Source organism: Oppia nitens, unplaced genomic scaffold (genome assembly GCF_028296485.1).
Source record: "Oppia nitens isolate AA-2021 unplaced genomic scaffold, nextdenovo-longstitch-racon4-pilon3 scaffold7_pilon_pilon_pilon, whole genome shotgun sequence".
Lineage (NCBI taxonomy): Eukaryota > Metazoa > Arthropoda > Arachnida > Sarcoptiformes > Oppiidae > Oppia > Oppia nitens.
This window is the reverse complement of record NW_026533251.1, coordinates 1,704,769-1,723,572: the sequence shown is the minus strand read 5'-3', so window position 1 is coordinate 1,723,572 and position 18,804 is coordinate 1,704,769. Positions and strand designations below refer to the sequence as shown.

The window sequence follows — 18,804 nt, the reverse complement described above, 5'->3', positions numbered from 1 at the left end:
TAGAAATAATATAAAACTAACATTTTAAATAATCCAAAGCAAAGAAAAAAGTTTATTATTATTATTAGCAAAAAAATAATAATAATAATTTACAGAACTAATAGATATTTATCATCTAATTTTAATTATATTATTAATTTAGTATTATATAAATAACTTTTAATATTTATAGTTATTAAATTCAATTGAATCGATAAGTTATTTTTATAGAAATTAGACAAATCAATATTACAATCTAACATTTTAAAAGTTAGTTTATTTATGAATTCATAGGAATTTTATTGATTTAATTTTCCCTAAAATTTCCAGTTAGAAAAAAATAAAAATTAGACAAACATTTTTTATTTAATTTAAATGTAAAATTGTCTTGAATTTTTTTTTTACTATTTATGAATATAATTATTTAAGTTAGTTATTTTAGTAGTGTGTATATAATGTGAAGCTTTATTATAATGTTATAGCAAAAGTTTTGATTACTAAAAATTAATTGTACACAATTATAATAATTTGACCATAAATGTAAAATATATATAACATTATGTTTTATAAATTTTTCTAAACTACTTATAAATCTAAATATATAGTTCATTGATAAAATAAATATAGTCTAAATAAACAAAATTGATTTACGGTATTCAATTAAAGTTATATAATTTGTATAAATTAATGCAAATAAGGAACTTTCAATAAATAAAATTAAAATGTAAATATAAATAGTGATAATAATAATGTAATAGTACTGATATTCTTGTTTAATATTTTAATAGTAATAAATTGAAATATTATATCCTTGAATAAATAGTAATCATTAGAAAATAATGCTATTTTACTAACAATAATTGTAGTTAATATAAAATATATTTATTTAAATATTACTATAACTTATAATACATTCTTTAGATTATTATAATTAAAAATAGTTTTTAAATCAATTTTAATAGCTGTAATCCGTACTTAAAAAATTATCTATATATTAAAGTATATCTTATAACTTTGACAAATAAAATCTAACTACAAAATCATTTATAGTTACTATAATTAATCATTTATAACAATTTGTTTTTATGGATAATCAAATGTTATTAACTGAATATAATTGTAATCATTTTTGTCTTTTATAAATTTTAGCCAAAAAGTCAGTAAATATATTTGAATTCAATTGACTTTTAGTTTTCATTTCATCAATTAATTTGCAAATATCTTTGTATTGCATTTCTTCTTCCTTGTGATACAAGTCTTTAATATTGAGTTCGTTATAGATTTCTTTGACTTTTTGTACACAATCGCCATCTTTGATGCCATAGTTTTCTTTAATAGTTGCCATTTGTTTTTCATTGGACACTTCAAAAGCCTTAATGATAGGCCAACAACACTTCCCCTCTTCAATATCCGTACCAATCTTACCAATGATTGCCGAATCACCGTAACAGTCGAGATAGTCGTCCTGAACCTGAAACATGTGTCCTATTTTTAGAAGAATTTCTTCGGCATTCTTGTGCTCGTCTTCATCGTCAACGCCTGACATATACATAGCTGTCGATTAGTTTTTAAAAAATTTATTAAATAAAAAATAAAATTATTATAAATAACTTTAAGGACTTACCGAGTCTTACGGGTAAAACAAATGAATAATAGGATGTCTTGTATTTAACAATATTCTTATAACGGGTTTGACTGAAACTAGCAAATTGTGGGCTTTTATTCGGGGGTTTAGATGCCGTATCTAAACATTGACCATACGATGTATACCGTGATATCTGTTTTATAAAAAATATTACTTTTTATAACTTAAATTTTTTTATTATTAATTAGTTATGATTAATAATATTTATCAATAAAAACCTCATGAAATAAATCCACTAATTTTAAATAATAATTCTTATTTTTGAAGAATAATTTTAAAATGTGATAATTTTCTTGATCAATGAGTATCGCATCATTGCAAGCCATTAGTCCCACATAATCCTATTTTTCAATAAAATCATTAAATCAATTTAAATTTATTAAAAAACTATTATCATTACAAAATAATTTTACAAATAATTACTAACCAATTTATACCAACATAACTGTCCACGTCTTGTAATAGACTGATCCATCATATCGTCGACCACCAAGAAGTATGCCTGAAGAAACTCGACACACCAGCCCAACACACGGGCCAACTCAATGTCATCTTCGGATACATTATTGTTATTTTGTTGTTCAGCTATTATGCGAAAAGTGGTCACAACAGTCAGCCCGCGGTTACGTTTTCCGTGAGGAACGTTGTATTTTATGCACTCCTTTACCCAATTCGTTACTTCGGTTAATTCATCTGAAGATTTTTCTGCCAAAAGTGCTGACAATATCTTATTGAATGTCTCGTCAAAGTCTTTTACTTCTTTGTTATCAATCATTATAATAGCAAAATATTTTTAGATTTGTTTTTGTAACAAAATTCTGTTATTAAAATAATTAAATTTTTTATTTTATAATAATAGTTAACTTATTATAAATAAACAATAATATTATTAATAACAATAATAAATATAAATCATATTTTAAGTATAATTATTATAAGTTTACTTTCAATAAAAATTAAAGACTACGTGTCTATTATTCTGTCTTAATTTATATAATAAAATGAAAATAATTTCTTCAATAATTTAACTTTTTGCTAAATAATTAATATTTAAAAAAAAATATCAGTTGGTATTTGAAAACTTACGGTAAAACAGCATTTCCTGTGTTAATATACCGGTAAAAACAAATGGGAAATATTTATTAATAGCAAAAAACAAGGAAAATTAAAACTACCTATGATTTCAATACAAAATTCAATACAGATATCAATACATAAAGATTTATATTATTATGTATTTACAGATTCTATTATACATTATACGGTGTATAATACACTGTATATATAAATTAAATTTCTATAATTAAAGATAACTCATTTTTGATATATTGTTAATATATTTAAATTTATAACAAGATATTTAATAGAAATAAACATAAAAAGTTATTAACATTTGTGTTTCAAACATCATGTCATATAATGAAAATAAATTATATAATTAGACAATATTGTTATAAAGTGAATAGCAATTGTCAATTATTGAAAAAATAATTTGTAATTATAATTTGTAATTATTGAATATATTGAATATATTGAATTGTATTGTATTTATAGATAGTGTTTGTAATAAAAATATATAATATATGATTATTTTTATGGGAGTTTGTAAATAGTCTATAATTAGTAAAAAATAAAGTAAAATGACATCAGAAGAGGAATATTTAAGAAAAATAATTGACATTTATTTAAAACGTATGATAATAAAGACAACAATGAGATAATCACCTAAAGAGTGGTGTCCTTCGTAATTGTAATCTTTTATCGGACAATCAATAGATAGCCTTCAAATGTTATAAAGTAAATACAATTTTATTAACATTTAGTAAAAATTTTAGTAAAAAATATTTATTAAATAACTCTTTGATAGTTATTTGCTTTATTTCTAATTGAAAGAAACAAAATATAACACAAAATTATTGATATTATTAATAACACTGTCAACTACTATTGAGAAATATTTATAAATACTGTAATTTTTTAGTAACAATGTTTCATAGTTTTTTTAATTGCAATTTATTAAAAAATGCAATATTAATAATAATATAATAATATGAATCACTGATTATTCATATTTGTATAAATTATGATTCAATACAGTATTAATGTTGATAACAATTAATAACATTAATCTTTAGTTCATTTAATACTATTGATAAAAATATGACACAATATGAGAAAATAAATATATTATATACTATAAAATAATATTAAAAAGATATAATATTATGATTTTTTAAAACAATTGTATTGTATTGTACTTACTATTGTACTTATTATTTAATAAATAATTTTATTATATTTTATAAATGATTATATATTTTACACTTACTATGAATTGGTAGTCGAAAACTTTTCACTACACAATAATACACATTTTTAGTACATTTTTATTTTAATAATAATTGTGACAATTTAGAAATTAAAGTTAAAAATTTATCTGGATTGTCTATCAATTTATATATGTAAGGTATATAATAAAAAAATTAATTGAATTTATTTTCATTTATAGAAGCAAGGTCAAATGTTTTGAACATATGCTGAAAACTCATTACTAGACTTACCAAATAAAGAGGTCAACAATCATTCCCACTCTATATTTAATAATATATGTTATCCTGAGATTTACATTAACTAATAAAATTAGAATTGTATTTATCATGTTTTTACTTTTTCATATAAATTGTCTATAAAAATGTCAAAAACAAATAAAGTATATATTATAATCAGTCAATACGTCAATACAGTTCAATATTTAATTTAACTATAGATTCTGTTAAAAATGAAACAATTTTTTTTATTTATAATATTTTTATATTAGTACTAATATATATGTTTATAATTTAATAATAAATTAAAACTCAGTTATTTGCAAATTAGTTAATTTTATTTAATATATCGCGCGTCTGATAATTGTCCTCTTTTTTCTAAAGTCTACTAATTACCAAATATTAATATCTAAATCCATACCTATATCGATGTGACCACAACTATCAAAATACTTATCCGATTAAATTACTGTACTTTTATTATAATCACTTTTTTGTAACTTTTAAAATAAAATTGTTTTATTTAAATTATAGTCACGATTGCTTCAATCAATTGATTTATAATCATTAATTCAAAAGTTTTGCTCAAATAACAACAGTTAAGTACAGTATATTTCTATGCTTAACAGCTGTGCTTAATAATTGCCACTAAAAAATTTATTTTTTATAACAAATATAATATTGTGACAAACAATTGATTACTGAATTGTGTTTTATTATATGTATTGATAAATGTAATTTATAATGAATTGACAGTAAAAATAAATGTTGGATAAATGTATGATAATCATTATATAATCAATTTTTAAACATTAGTCATTTTTCATATAACTTTTTTAAAATATTAAAATTATAATTTAAAGACTATTTAAATATATATTTTATTTTATTTTATATCATTAACTTTTACATTTACTTAATAAAAATGTATAAATTTGTTTTTCTAAACAAATACCGGTATATTTTATATAAATAAAATAATTTTGAAACATTTATTACCATTTTCTATATGTATTAAATTAAATATTTTAAAATACAATATATTATTTTAGTAGTTATTTTAAAATAATAAAATGATTGCACTAAATGTAGATTTTTAAAAAGCAATTATATGTAAAATAATAATTTCATTGTAAATATGATTTTATAAATTTATATTATAATTAGGGTTAGATCAGATTCCCTCCCTCGTCTTATTTTCCATAAGTTCCTTATATTCCCTCTTCCCTGGGAATTCCCTGGGAAGACATTTCCTTGTGGTACCACCTATCATACACTAACTCACATTACATAATGTTTAATTAAAAACACGTTTGTATAGTAAATGTCTACAAAATGTATTTAATGTTTTTACTAAATGTTTAATAATATTTTAATCATATTTTGATTGAGTTATTACTAACATACTGGTCCCAATGAAACACATAGATTAGGTACTTTTTAATGTATGACAAATTATATTTTCCCTTTCTAACGATTAAGGAAGGGAATATAATATATTTTCCATATTTTCCGGGAAAATTGGAGGGAATTTATTTGGGAACTTCCCTCCCTCGGAATCTCAATCTAACCCTAATTATAATATAATGACTAATATATATATCAAATTAAGAGATAAAATGAAAATTCATGGATACATAAAATCATACAAAAGTATTGCACTGTAATATATTTAAGTATAATATATATGTTATAAATTGATTAAAAAATTAATATAATAAAAGTTTCTAAAAATTAACAAATGGCGTTCATATATTTCAAATAAAATTTAATTATTAATTTAAAATCAAATATCAATAATATAATTATAATGTACATTTTTAAAAACTATAAAATGATAAAATTATTTATTCATTAAAAACAATTTCAACATTATATTTATATTTGCAATTATTTTGACGTATAATATTTTAAAACATATTTTAAACATTAATTACAGATGTACTGTATTTGATAAATATTAGTATTAAGTATTAAATATTATAATAATAAGGCGTGGTTCACATATTACGTTCGAACTTGAGGGGAGGGGGGGTTGGCCAAAGCGAACTTTTGCGAACGAGGGGGAGGGGAGGGGTATAGTCTTTAAGAACGTTCGCATTTAGATATTTTATTTCTTGTGGTGGGGGGGTAGCGGTTAGGGACATGCGAACGTAATTTTTTTAAATCACTACATGCGAACAATTGCGAACATAGGGGAGGGAGGGGGTCTAGATTTCTTAAAAAGTGCGAACGTAATATGTGAACGACGCCTAAATAGTTTGTTTGATTTGTAAATACTCTGTGTTTGTCTATTGCATTATTGCATAGATTAGTGATTTTTGATTATTTTTATAAAAATTCACTGAAATTAAATTTATAAAAGTTTTATTTAAATCGTAATTTCAATGATTTTTAATAATAATAATAAATATATAACAGTAATACTATATAAAAATAAGTAATTTATTTGTTTATTATAAACTTTTTGTTTATTTTACTCATAAACTGTTTTTAAGTAAGGGACCGTCTAATAATTAAATCATTGCTGTAATATATTAGTTAATATAAATTTAAAATTTATTATAAGTCAAATACAAAAGCCGTGAATCACAAGTTGTGATATATTTATTTAAAAATTAGATAAACATATATAATATTGATTTGGGTTAACTAAGACAAAATGTTTGTATAATAAAATGATASAATGTATAATACACAAGCAAAAATGCCATACATTTTTATAATTAGCGCCACCTAATATCAAAAACTAAAACATTAGAAAATAGTAGAAATAATTATAATAGATTTGATATTTTTTCATTTGGACCGGTCTATGTTGTAAGCAAGGTTTTTTGTATTATTTACACGCGATATTGTTTCAATCAATTTAATTGTATTTCACGCGCTATGAACATGTATCTTTATAATTAATAAAATAAAAGTAAACAAAATTTATGCAAAAATAATCTCAATTTAACCTAACCTAATATAGGATATATAAATGTTAACTTAATCTAATCTATTGTATTAGTGTTCGCCCGTTACCTAATCTGATGGACCCTTCGCAACCTTAACCTAATTATAATGATATTTATACAAATGTATTATATAATTACTGTATAATAGCACGTGAAATACAATTAAATTGATTGAAACAATAGCGTATAAATAATACAAAACCCGTGTTTATATAATAGATTTTATACTCATTTTTATTTTATTCTTATTCTTGAATAACATTATCGATATGTTTATTATATCAATAATGAGTTTTTTAAATAATTATATTTTAATTAAATAATTTTTATAAATTTTTTAACATAGTATCTATTAGTTGAACAAAATTGTAAAATACAAGCAATGCATTGTACAGTGTTATACTGTAGTATACAAAATCAAAATTAAAACCCTTTTATCTTTCTAACCCTAATATTAAGTATATGAGACATATGTTAAATACAGTACAGATGCTATTGTCAATATAAAAATATGGAAAATAAGCGTTTAATTACTAAAAAAATTAAATAAAATCATATTTGAATTGAATGCTAAATCTATGAAACATTTGCATTTAATTAATAAAAATACTTTTTTTGATAACAAAGTTAGTATCGATAGAGGAGTTATTGAATTCAATTTTATTAAAAGTTATGTGATTTTATTTTTGTTGTTTATAAATATTATAGAAAATTAAATTCAAATTAAAGTTATGCACGTATATCATGTTTATGTGAAATTTAATAAATATTTAAGATTATATCGATTTAAACATAAAAACGGTTTTTTATAATGTAATGTCAAGATCTTCATTTAAAATCTAGAAATATTTGCATTTTTATACATAAAATAAAATATGACATAATTTAATATATACTTATGTAACACTGTATAATATTACATATGTATTACAGATAATTATTTTAATAATAAATAATTAAACTTAACCCTATTACTAAAATATATTGTTATTGTTTTAATCTTAAAAATCAGGCTAAATGTGAAAGTTATTTAATTGAATCTTTATAATTTAGTAAACGTGTTAATTGATATATTAATTTTAAAATACTATTTTCTTGATTTATATGTTAAAGCATTATATAAGTATTATTTTGCTTAATAAAAATAATTATGTTTTTTCTATTTCACATGAATGAAACTAAAAAATTAAGTAAAATAAGGAAAAAGTTTTATATTATGATATAAAACTAAAATACAACTTTTTTAGAAAAAAATACAATATAAGTTATAATATTTAACAATTACTATAATAACCAATTTCTTTTATATTTTAAAAATTTTACAATAAAAAAATTAATCCTGTTTTTTAAATTGTTTGTGTATTGATATTTGATGTCATTATAAGTTTATTACTTTCAAACATCTAATAGGAAATACTTATTGTTTTTTAAAACCAATACAATAGTTAATAAATATATTTTGTTGTTGTTGTGTTTGAATGTAATATAAAACATACATAAATAAAATTTCAACTGTATTTTAAAGATATTATATGATATCAAGTTATCATTGTTTACTAATTTACTATTTGTTCAATGATTTTACAATAATTGTTATTAAATATTCTTTCAAATTTTATTTATTTTAATAAATATATTGTATTTAAGACACAAAAATTATTGACTTAATTTATAATATGATGTTTCACTCAACTAATTTTTGTGTCAATTTATCTATTGACTGATACACAGTATCATATAATTGTGTAAATATTTGTAAATAAATGATACATTTCCTGACTCTGATCTCAATATTTGTAATTATTATATAAATTTCAACGACAAAAACATATAACACACACATTGTTTGCTATTAAAATGAAACGGATATTAAGGTAATATCAGTAATTATTATATAATAATATTTATAATTTTTAGCAATTTTGTATATATTCAATATATATGTAATTTTATTTGTAAACATTTTAAATAAATGTTTTCCTCAATAAATAAATATATTAAAAGAGAATATATGATAGTAACTAATATTCATTATTTTATGAGATTAATGTAAACACATAACACATACTCAATAAAAAATTTAGTTATTTAATAAAGTTGAGGAAAACAGTGTAATATTGTATTAAGTTTTATATAGTTTGTCTTTTTAGTCAAGACTTAAAAGATTTAAATAATATAATAGTATTAAAATTTGTCCTAATTTTCAAAAATATCTGTCTATAAGCTAATATTAAACAAATAGTTATTATTATTTGATATAAAGTGAAAGTGAATAAAGTTATGGCAGTGAACTTGGATCAAGTTATTGATCAACAACAACATCATCAACAACGACAACAAAGTGATATCACCAATAGTGCTGAACAACGATATAATGATTTAAAAAATCATGGTTATTATGAGGATGGTATAACTGATAAATTTGACCATGATCAAGTGCCTAATTGGTTTGATTTAAAAAAATATGAGCGCTGTATATATTTGGCGCGCAAACATTTTGTCAGGTAAAGTATATTTTAATTTTATGTTTAAAATTTATACACAAAAAATTAATTTATGTTTATAATACAACAATTATTATTTAAGATAATTTATAAATATTATTTGTTTTAAAGTTTTTTCTAATAATTATAAATAGATTCAAAAATTTTGTGATTATTTAAAATATTTACTCTATAATAATAATAATATATTTTATATTTATTTAAGAAAATCTATATTTATAGTTATTTATATTTAAAATCTTAAATAGTTTATATATCGCACACTTTATTGGACTTCTAATGATAATCCAAATCCCGTCGGGTTTGGCGCCACTGTTAGTAACCGGAAACTCGTCAACTGTGGCCAAACTTTTTCGTAGATATCTGTCGACACTAATTCATGTGAGAAATTGGTACGAAAGTAATCCGTTTGATAAGCAATCGTTGGCCAACAAGTCTATGTTGAAGGTGCGGGCAATGCATAAACGTGTGGCACAGTTGATGAATAGTCGACCAAATGTTGATGGAGTTAAAGACAAACTATGGCTCAATCAATATGACTTTGTGATGACTCAATGGGCGTTCATTGGACCCGTCATATTATATCCAGATGAATGTGGTCTACGACCTGCCAGTGCTGAAGACATTGAGCATCTGTGTTATATGTGGCGTGTAATCAGTTATTGTATTGGAATCGATGATAAATATAATCTCTGTTCCGGAAATATGGATGAAGACAGACAGTTATGTCGACTATTGTTTGAACGAGACTATCGCCCAGTGCTTGAAAATGCGGAAATTCAAAACAATATGGGTTGGCATATGGGTAACGGTATTACACTGGCATTGAAAACTATAAATCCATCCCTTAGTTTTGAAGCACTTATCAGCTATTGGTATCCTGTATTGAAAATACCACATAAAATCAAATTAGACTCATTTTTTCTCAAACTTTCCTACTATTATCTGTACTTTAATTTTCAGGTAAAGTGTTATTCACATAATTTGTTTGTTTGTTTGTTTGTTTAACATTTTAAATACTAACATTACCGGTACATAACAGTACCCATAAAGTTATTGTTGTACTAATATTATAAAATAATTGCAATTTGATAGATAATGTTGCGATTTTCATTTGCCCACTGGTTGTATGGATGGGCCTATCGATTGCTTATAGCCATTGCAATCAAAAAAAGACAAATCAAAGAAAACTTATTAAAACTCAAATACAAAGACTTGAAATATGAAGAAGAAAAGTGTCCCATAAATCATATCGATATACAATATAGCGATGCTTTTGATGAAAAAATTAATTATTAATTAATTAAATAACATTCAGTTTAAGATATTTAAAAAAACTGTATTTAAATAATTGGTTTGAGTTATGACAATTATATAATTAATTTTATTATTTAATTACGTTTTATACCGTATAATACTTTATATTTAATACTCATATTTATGAAAACATAATTATTTTTTATTTTATGATGAGATATAATCTAATGTATACATTTACTGTAGTTTTATATAATGCTAGTCATTAATAAATATCTGATATTAATAAACAACTTTAAACAACACTCACTCTTTATATTATAAATTAAAAATAATATCAATATTTTTGACAACAATATTTAACATTAATTAAAATATATTATAATACAGTAATACTCTTATTTTAATATAAAAAGTTTCTAATATTATATAATAGTAAATACTTGTTAAAAATATTTAAAATTAAAAAAAAATCTTTTATTACTTAAATTATTAATTCTCTAAATAATATGTTTTCTATAATTAATTAGTTATTTAACTAGCTAGGTTATTAGGTTTATATATATATATATATATTACTAGGTAGATAAATTTATTACATGTAAACTATTAATATTTAATAATTATTGTATAATAATAATAGTAATAAATTAAATACTTTATATGCTTAATAATTTTTATTGTCCAATTAATATTGTATGAAAACAATTAATTAAATTAATAATATATCAGACATTTATTTTGCCGGTGGTCTGCTTGAAGCCACAGTATTCAACAAATGGATTTGTTCAACGAGTATGCATAGAGTTTTAGTGCGTTTAGCCGGGTCAGTTATACCCTTAACCATACTATCAATTTTGGGACTATTGTTTCCGATAAAGTCGCGCATCTATTAATTAATTAATTTTAAACAAATTGATTGAAATTATGTTAAAAGTTTTTTTTTATAAATAAAATAATAATTACTCTCTGATGTTGTTTAGCCCAGTAATTACTTTTCGATGATTTCAATTTTGGGATCAAATCGTCCAAAGTTTCCAAAGTTTCGTCGATTTCATGCTTCCATTGATTCCAAAGGGTCTGTTCGTCGGCACATTCAGTTGGCTCAACCTCTCGTCTTTTAGTGTCGACATCTGTGCGCCAATCGATGACTCGTGAAGTGACAGCAAACTTGGCCACAGCTATCGGGGCTTCAGTTTTATTTGATATAATAAGAATTTCAGCCATAGCTTTATGAAAACCAAAGTCATAGACCCAGCGATTGATATAATTGAAGATATCGTACGCAACATTCAAACCCTGTTTGACTTTCAACCCTTTGGCCCAATTCATCATTTTGTTGTCCATGTTTTTGATGTGATCGTGAATGTAATTCAAGATCTTCACTGAGCCTAATGTCTCTTCTTTAGTCTTCAACAACCATCCAACAGTGTCTTTGATGACCTCTCCCTGAACTTTGAGTATATCTTCAACTTTGTACGATGTAATTGGATACTTGGTATCATCACCAGGGTCACATCGCACTAACAATTAATAATAATAAAAATAATTATTATTAAGCTTATTTTTAAGTTATTTTTTAAATTTTTAAACATAACATTACAATAACATACCCAAACACATAAAAGCAACCAAAATAATTGATTTAAATAACATTATTATTTAGTTTATGGTTAAAACTTCTAATCTTGAATCATAAAACTTCACTGATATTTTAATTCATGAAATACTAGCTTTTTATATATAAATTTCAATAGACTTTTTATGTCGAAATTTTGATCGAAACATATTTATTGGTCATAATTTTCCGGGAGCAGTTTCATTAATCATATGATTTATTTTAAGTATAAGTTCAAAATAATAATTTAAGTATTATAATATATTGATACTGTATTTTATTATTGTATAAAACATTTATAAAACACTTGTTAGTCATTTATATTAAACACAATAATAGATTTTATTGATCAGTTCAGTGTTAATTTATAGTACAGTAATTAATTAAAATATTAGTTATTAAAATTATTACTTTAATATTTATCATATACATGTAATGTTCAAGATAAATTTTATTAATTTTAGCTTCCACTTGATTTTCAGTACAAAAAATGCAATTGTTTGTTTAGTAAAATTATGAATTATATATAGGTTATGTAATATAGTTTTGCATTATTTTAATGCATTAAATTAGATTTGTAGTACAATAATGAATATATACAAAATAAACAGAAACTTTAATTAAACACAATATTTATAAAAATAAAAAAAGTTTTTTGTCAATTAATCGGCAATATTATAAGATTTATAATAAGTATATTTTTTACTTTTAACAAATTATTACCTATTGATAAATAAATTAACTTTTTACAATTATTTTGTATAATATGTTAAATATCTTGTATAATTGTCTACAGTTAAAATTATACAGTTGCAACTATATAAGTAAACAACTATATAAAATATTTTTAAAAATAATTTATTTTATTATAGACTTTAAAATATATTATAATATGCTTTTTTATTATTTCTCTTATTTTACAATAAAAGTGTATAAAACGGGTATAAAATAATAATATTTTTAATTATTAATTTTATGTAATTTAAGTATACGCAATTAATTTTAACATATTGTTAAAAAATTATTTTTGTACTTAAATTTGCTTCTAATTATAAATCATTTAAAATCATTTAATAAATATTGAAATATACTGTAGATATAAAAGCAGTTTTTATAAAATAGTTTTCTAAACTTTCTAAAATTAATTTATTCAAATAAAATATTTTAAAAATAAATAAATTTTAATAAGTGATTCTTTTTATGAATATATTTTATATTAAATAAATAGCACACAATTTTTTAATTGCAATTTTCTTTATTGTTAAAAACTTAAACAATTTGTACTAAAAATAAATTATTTGTTGATTTATGTGACATTTATTTTGCCGGTGGTCTGCTTGAAGCCACAGTATTCAACAAATGGATTTGTTCAACGAGTATGCAAACAGTTTGAGTCCGTTTAGCCGGGTCAGTTATACCCTGGATTTTCTTTATCATATCATTAAAGTTATTGCCAATGAAGTCACGCATCTATTATTCAAATAAAATATTAATTAAATTAAATTAATAATTAAGAAAATATTTTTAATTAATAAATTATATACTTCTTGATGTCTATCAGCCCAGTAATTACTGCCCATATTCTTCAATTGGGGGATCAATTTGTCTAAAGTATCTAAACATTTGTTGACTTCATTGGCCAACTGATCCCAAAGTGTCTTTTCATCGCCACATTTGGTCGGCTCAACCTCTCGTCTCTTAGTGTCGACATCTGTGCGCCAATCGATGACTCGTGCAGTGACTGCAAACTTTCCCGTGGCGTCGGCCGCTTCGGTACTGTCTTTGATTAAAGGTATTTTAGCCAAAGCTTTATGGAAACCAATTGTATAGACAGAGGTGTGAATCTTTTGGAAAATATCGTAGGCTTCAGGGTATCCCTGTTTTTTCAAACCCTCGGCCCAATTCATCATTTTGTTGTCCATATTTTTGATGTGATCGTTAATATAATTCAAGATCTTCACTGAACCAAATGTCTCTTCTTTAGTCTTCAGCAACCATCCAATAGCGTCTTTGATGACCTGTCCCTGAACTTTGAGTATATCTTCATCTTTGAAGGATGTGATGGGATATTTGGTATCATCACCAGGGTCACAGCGTACTAATATATATATATATATATATATTATACTTTTAATTTAAAATTTTTAAAATATATTTTATATAACATACCCAAACATACGAATGCAAACAATACGATTGACTTAAACAACATTGTTATTTAGTTTATGGTTAAAACTTCTTATTTTGAATCATAAAAACTTTAACTGATATTTTGTTTGGAAAATTTCAAACATTTATATACCTTTTTTGTTATAAAATTTGTGGCTAAAAATTAATTAATTTGAACAGAATTTTCCATTTGTATAGTAATTATGACATATATATAAATTTATACATCAATATTATAAAATAATTAATGATTTTCTTATATTAAATATATAATTATTTAAACACTTGTTATAATTTATTACATATATAATAAACTTAATAATTAATTGACACTAACAAGTAAGTACTATTTTTACATCATTTTATTATATAAATTGATAAAATTAATTTTTTAATTTTTTAAAACACTGTTATATTTCATGCTAAAAATCTTTATTGTAAATGATTGAATGATTTTATGAATAACATGTGATTGTTATTTAGTAATTTAAGCTACAGTCTATCATATATCAATTTTCAATGGCAAACAAGTGTTTTCAGGTATTAATGATTGATTTTGTTAATTATCACCCAAATATATTTGCAATATATCTATGCATATATACAGTAGAATTGATCTAAACTGTTAACAATTGATGAAATAATAATTTAAAATACTTGCACCCATTTTCGTAACTCTAAATATTGTAATTAATATATTTTAATTGACACATAGTTTTTGTAAAATTATAAAATAAAATAGTACTGTAATTATTATAAAAATATGAATTTTATATTTAATATTTGTTTTGATAAATAAAATCATCAAAGTTTTGATGATATTTTGGAAGACCTGATGATATACAATATGACAGTCGAGTTGTGTATCGTATGAAAAGAGTATTCAAATGTTGAATAATATCTGATAACCCTTTGATAGAAAAACGACTTCAAATGCATTTCATTATATTTAAATAAATTATATATAAATCTTTAATATAGTTTTAATAAGTCTTTTAATACATAATTTTAGTATAATATAGTATAATTGTGCAAATAACTGATGTTATTTAGACATTATATAAATAATATTATGTAATTTATTATTATATATAACACTAAATTAAAAATGAAAATAATTTTTTTATAAACTTATTGATTGTCTAAAGTATAGACTTTATACATTACACTAATGAAATAAATGTAATTTATGTGTAAAAATAAACTACACTTTTATGTATTTTTTTGAGAATTAATTTTGAATATTGATTCTCATATTAACTTTTATTAATTAATTTGATATCTCATTCATCATTAATGTCACTCATAATTGGCTTTCATCCATAAGCTTGACTTTGATAACATATTGTCAAACAAGATCCGCCACAATTGACTTTTTTAATAATGCTTAAAGATTTGATTATTTCAAAACACAATACCTGTATATTCAACAAAAGAAAATAAAACATTTAGTTTAGATAAAAAAAATATATGAATAAACAACTTATAGGTTATATTTTAATGTTATCACTTTAATAATATTTAATTGATTATAACTAATCAGCAAAATAAAAAAAAATAGCATTAAATATATTAGTAGATAAACTAGAAAAATAAAAGTAGAAAACATTAGATAAATTTTTACCAATAAGTTAAAGAAATAATAAAATATTTGTTTAACATATTTAGTGTTTAAAAAACAAAAATGGTTTCAATACTAAATTTATTATTTTCCGTATCATTGATATTATTGGTTGAATTGAATATTAATTTAATATCAAGTGAGAAGACAATCCCGGCTTCAATAGTATGCTATTACAGCGCGTGGGCCTATCATAGACCCAAACCTATGAATTATGACATCGACGACATACCGGGTGATCTTTGTACTCATGTTATCTACTCCTTCATCGGTTTGGACAACAAGACCTATGATTTAAGACATATTGATCCCGATTATGATATCGTTCACAAGGGTTACGAAAAATTTGTTGGATTGCGCCAGAAGTATCCCAAACTTAAGCTAATGATAGCTATTGGAGGCTGGGATGAGGGCGGCAAACAATACTCAGAAATGGTTTCCGACAAAACTAGAAGATCTAAGTTTGTTCAACAAGTGGTCGATCTAATGAACAAATATAGTTTTGATGGTTTTGATCTCGATTGGGAATATCCCGGTGCCAGTGATAGACAGGGAGCTTATGGTGATAAAGCCAACTATTTATTACTTGTACAAGAGTTGAGAGCTGCCTTTGATAAACAAAGTCGATCCCTATTATTAACGGCTGCCGTACCCATACCTAAATTTCGTCTACAAGATGGCTATGAAGTGAAACAATTGGGTCAACTTTTGGATCAAATTCATCTCATGTCTTATGACTTAAGAGGTGTTTGGGCCGGTTTTGCTGACGTACACTCACCACTATATAAGAGACCCGGTATTGATGAATACGCCTACGAAGCACTCAATATTGTAAGTAAATCATAAATACTTATCATTTGTTTTTAAAAAATAAAAATCTATTTTTATATAAACTCTATATGTTTTTATCAAATTATTATTAAATGTCAAACTAATTAAAAAACAATAAGTAATAACTAGTTTTGAGTAATTTTGTACTTATTAGGTCTGAATTTATTATTTTAAAAAAACATTTGATAAATTGTAAAATTATATTTGCAATTAATTAAATAATTATATTTTATAGAATGATGGCACATATCTATGGCATACAATGGGTGCCCCCAAACATAAGCTTATAGTTGGTATTCCCTTTTATGGCAGATCATACACTTTGGGTGATAAGTCACAACACGGTTTAAAAGCGCCAATAAAACGATGGGATCCACCCAACTATGGCGGAGGTAATCCTGGAAAATATACCAATGCTTCGGGAATGTTAGCCTACTATGAAATATGCGTCCAAAAAGACTGGACACACAATATGGATAATGTGGGCAAATGTCCCTATGATTACAAAGATACTCAATGGGTCGGTTATGAGGATGAGACCACTGTTGGACTTAAAATGGATTGGGTTAAGAAAGAGGGTATGGGTGGAGGTATGGTTTGGGCTATCGATTTGGACGACTTCACCGGTATTTGCGGCAAACAGAATCCATTGTTAACTGTAATGAAAAATAAATTAGACGGTTATCAGGTAATAGTAGACCCAACCGGTGCAACCACTAAAAATCCAGGACCGACTCCTGCGCCAACTCCTGCTCCGGTTACATCGGACACTGAAACACCGAGTCCTGGACCAACCGGTTCAACTGGTACACCTGCACCGGTTACAATATCTCCATTACCTCCCGATGATCAGTGCGCCAAAGGTGCCAAGTTTGTACCGCATCCGGATTGTCATAAGTATTATTGGTGTATCAACGGAAAGGCTACTCTTGAAGACTGTTCTTCGGGTACAATATGGGATCAGGACTTAACTGAATGTGTTTGGCCCGACGGCAAAGTACGACCTTATTGTAAAATGTAATCAAAATGTTATGAAATTGTATTTTTTAAAATTGTTGAATTTTAAATTAATAAATAAAATTTATATTGTGTTATATAAGTAATTTTTTTTTGTTTCAACATATTTTTGTTGCAATTTTAACAATTCATATATAATATAATAATTTATTATTAGGTACTAAATTATTGTATTATAGCTAAAAGTGGAGTAATCATAACAATACTATAAATATGCATAAATACTTTAAAATTATTTAATTTTTTAATTACAATTTCCTCTATGATATTGTTGTCAAACCGGCAAACTTTTTAGCATTTGGCGATAAACTAATGTTTTTATAGTGCTATTGTTAAGCAGGAGCAATCATCAGATGGGACCGCGTGTTCAATATAGTAAAGTGGACAACACTTACCAACAAACCTACCAATTATTAGGACATGTAATCACTTATGAAAAAATTAATGAATTATTTTTGAGAGAGAGAGAGAGGCTATGCATTAATTGTTAATATGTATAATTTAGACTCTATCTTACTATCAGACCGCATAAGACCAGTTAAAAGAGGTCTGATGCAATAATCTGGCCAATCATAAGAGTAAATAAAAAATAATTAATTATAAATATATTGAGTCTAAAATTATCTATAACTTTGCCACTTGTGGTCATTTTTATAT

At 23.5% G+C, this 18,804-nt stretch overlaps 5 protein-coding genes across 8 annotated transcripts; 2 read left to right on the top strand and 3 right to left on the bottom strand.

Annotated features, from left to right (window-relative positions):
* Nucleotides 1-1,010: 1,010 nt before the first annotated feature.
* LOC128963085 (uncharacterized) lies at nt 1,011-4,844 on the bottom strand. Of its 4 annotated transcripts, XM_054309555.1 has the most exons (7): nt 3,954-4,015; nt 3,350-3,405; nt 2,711-2,726; nt 2,052-2,442; nt 1,843-1,965; nt 1,604-1,757; nt 1,011-1,533 (listed from the first exon to the last, which is right to left on the bottom strand). In XM_054309555.1, exons 4-7 carry the CDS (start codon nt 2,397-2,399, stop codon nt 1,103-1,105), a joined length of 1,056 nt encoding a protein of 351 aa, XP_054165530.1. In that variant the 5' UTR covers nt 2,400-2,442; nt 2,711-2,726; nt 3,350-3,405; nt 3,954-4,015; the 3' UTR covers nt 1,011-1,102. The 4 variants fall into 4 exon arrangements, with proteins under 4 accessions (XP_054165530.1, XP_054165528.1, XP_054165527.1 ...); XM_054309553.1 differs by lacking the exons at nt 2,711-2,726; nt 3,954-4,015 and adding an exon at nt 4,592-4,844 and having other exon boundaries at nt 1,012-1,533; XM_054309552.1 differs by lacking the exon at nt 2,711-2,726 and having other exon boundaries at nt 1,012-1,533.
* Nucleotides 4,845-9,410: 4,566 nt separating this feature from the next.
* Nucleotides 9,411-10,933, top strand: LOC128963503 (uncharacterized). Its single transcript, XM_054310017.1, has 3 exons — nt 9,411-9,634; nt 9,883-10,597; nt 10,730-10,933. Exons 1-3 carry the CDS (start codon nt 9,411-9,413, stop codon nt 10,931-10,933), a joined length of 1,143 nt encoding a protein of 380 aa, XP_054165992.1.
* A 626-nt stretch (nt 10,934-11,559) lies between these two features.
* Nucleotides 11,560-12,619, bottom strand: LOC128963159 (uncharacterized). Its single transcript, XM_054309650.1, has 3 exons — nt 12,505-12,619; nt 11,858-12,414; nt 11,560-11,780 (listed from the first exon to the last, which is right to left on the bottom strand). Exons 1-3 carry the CDS (start codon nt 12,545-12,547, stop codon nt 11,628-11,630), a joined length of 753 nt encoding a protein of 250 aa, XP_054165625.1. The 5' UTR covers nt 12,548-12,619; the 3' UTR covers nt 11,560-11,627.
* A 1,137-nt stretch (nt 12,620-13,756) lies between these two features.
* On the bottom strand, nt 13,757-14,781 carry LOC128963177 (uncharacterized). The gene is made up of 3 exons (XM_054309672.1): nt 14,679-14,781; nt 14,054-14,607; nt 13,757-13,979 (listed from the first exon to the last, which is right to left on the bottom strand). Exons 1-3 carry the CDS (start codon nt 14,719-14,721, stop codon nt 13,827-13,829), a joined length of 750 nt encoding a protein of 249 aa, XP_054165647.1. The 5' UTR covers nt 14,722-14,781; the 3' UTR covers nt 13,757-13,826.
* Nucleotides 14,782-16,284: 1,503 nt separating this feature from the next.
* Nucleotides 16,285-18,223, top strand: LOC128963493 (endochitinase-like). The gene is made up of 2 exons (XM_054310006.1): nt 16,285-17,130; nt 17,366-18,223. The coding sequence occupies exons 1-2, from the start codon at nt 16,363-16,365 to the stop codon at nt 18,149-18,151; spliced, it is 1,554 nt and encodes a 517-aa protein (XP_054165981.1). The 5' UTR covers nt 16,285-16,362; the 3' UTR covers nt 18,152-18,223.
* Nucleotides 18,224-18,804: the final 581 nt, after the last annotated feature.

What these genes read in the sequence shown, in the direction of transcription:
- LOC128963177 (XM_054309672.1), bottom strand. Translation starts at nt 14,721, where the DNA reads ATGTTGTTTAAGTCAATCGTATTGTTTGCATTCGTATGTTTGG. An exon ending in GTTTGCATTCGTATGTTTGG is followed by an intron (nt 14,608 to 14,678) that starts GTATGTTATATA and finishes TATATATATTAG; the next exon opens with TACGCTGTGACCCTGGTGAT. An exon ending in GGGCTGATAGACATCAAGAA is followed by an intron (nt 13,980 to 14,053) that starts GTATATAATTTA and finishes TTTGAATAATAG; the next exon opens with ATGCGTGACTTCATTGGCAA.
- LOC128963493 (XM_054310006.1), top strand. Translation starts at nt 16,363, where the DNA reads ATGGTTTCAATACTAAATTTATTATTTTCCGTATCATTGATATTATTG. An exon ending in CCTACGAAGCACTCAATATT is followed by an intron (nt 17,131 to 17,365) that starts GTAAGTAAATCA and finishes TATATTTTATAG; the next exon opens with AATGATGGCACATATCTATG.
- LOC128963159 (XM_054309650.1), bottom strand. Translation starts at nt 12,547, where the DNA reads ATGTTATTTAAATCAATTATTTTGGTTGCTTTTATGTGTTTGG. An exon ending in GGTTGCTTTTATGTGTTTGG is followed by an intron (nt 12,415 to 12,504) that starts GTATGTTATTGT and finishes ATTAATTGTTAG; the next exon opens with TGCGATGTGACCCTGGTGAT. An exon ending in GGGCTAAACAACATCAGAGA is followed by an intron (nt 11,781 to 11,857) that starts GTAATTATTATT and finishes ATTAATTAATAG; the next exon opens with ATGCGCGACTTTATCGGAAA.
- LOC128963085 (XM_054309553.1), bottom strand. Translation starts at nt 2,399, where the DNA reads ATGATTGATAACAAAGAAGTAAAAGACTTTGACGAGACATTCAATAAG. An exon ending in TAGTGGATTTATTTCATGAG is followed by an intron (nt 1,758 to 1,842) that starts GTTTTTATTGAT and finishes TTTATAAAACAG; the next exon opens with ATATCACGGTATACATCGTA. An exon ending in TGTTTTACCCGTAAGACTCG is followed by an intron (nt 1,534 to 1,603) that starts GTAAGTCCTTAA and finishes ACTAATCGACAG; the next exon opens with CTATGTATATGTCAGGCGTT.
- LOC128963503 (XM_054310017.1), top strand. Translation starts at nt 9,411, where the DNA reads ATGGCAGTGAACTTGGATCAAGTTATTGATCAACAACAACATCATCAA. An exon ending in GCGCGCAAACATTTTGTCAG is followed by an intron (nt 9,635 to 9,882) that starts GTAAAGTATATT and finishes AATCTTAAATAG; the next exon opens with TTTATATATCGCACACTTTA. An exon ending in ATCTGTACTTTAATTTTCAG is followed by an intron (nt 10,598 to 10,729) that starts GTAAAGTGTTAT and finishes GCAATTTGATAG; the next exon opens with ATAATGTTGCGATTTTCATT.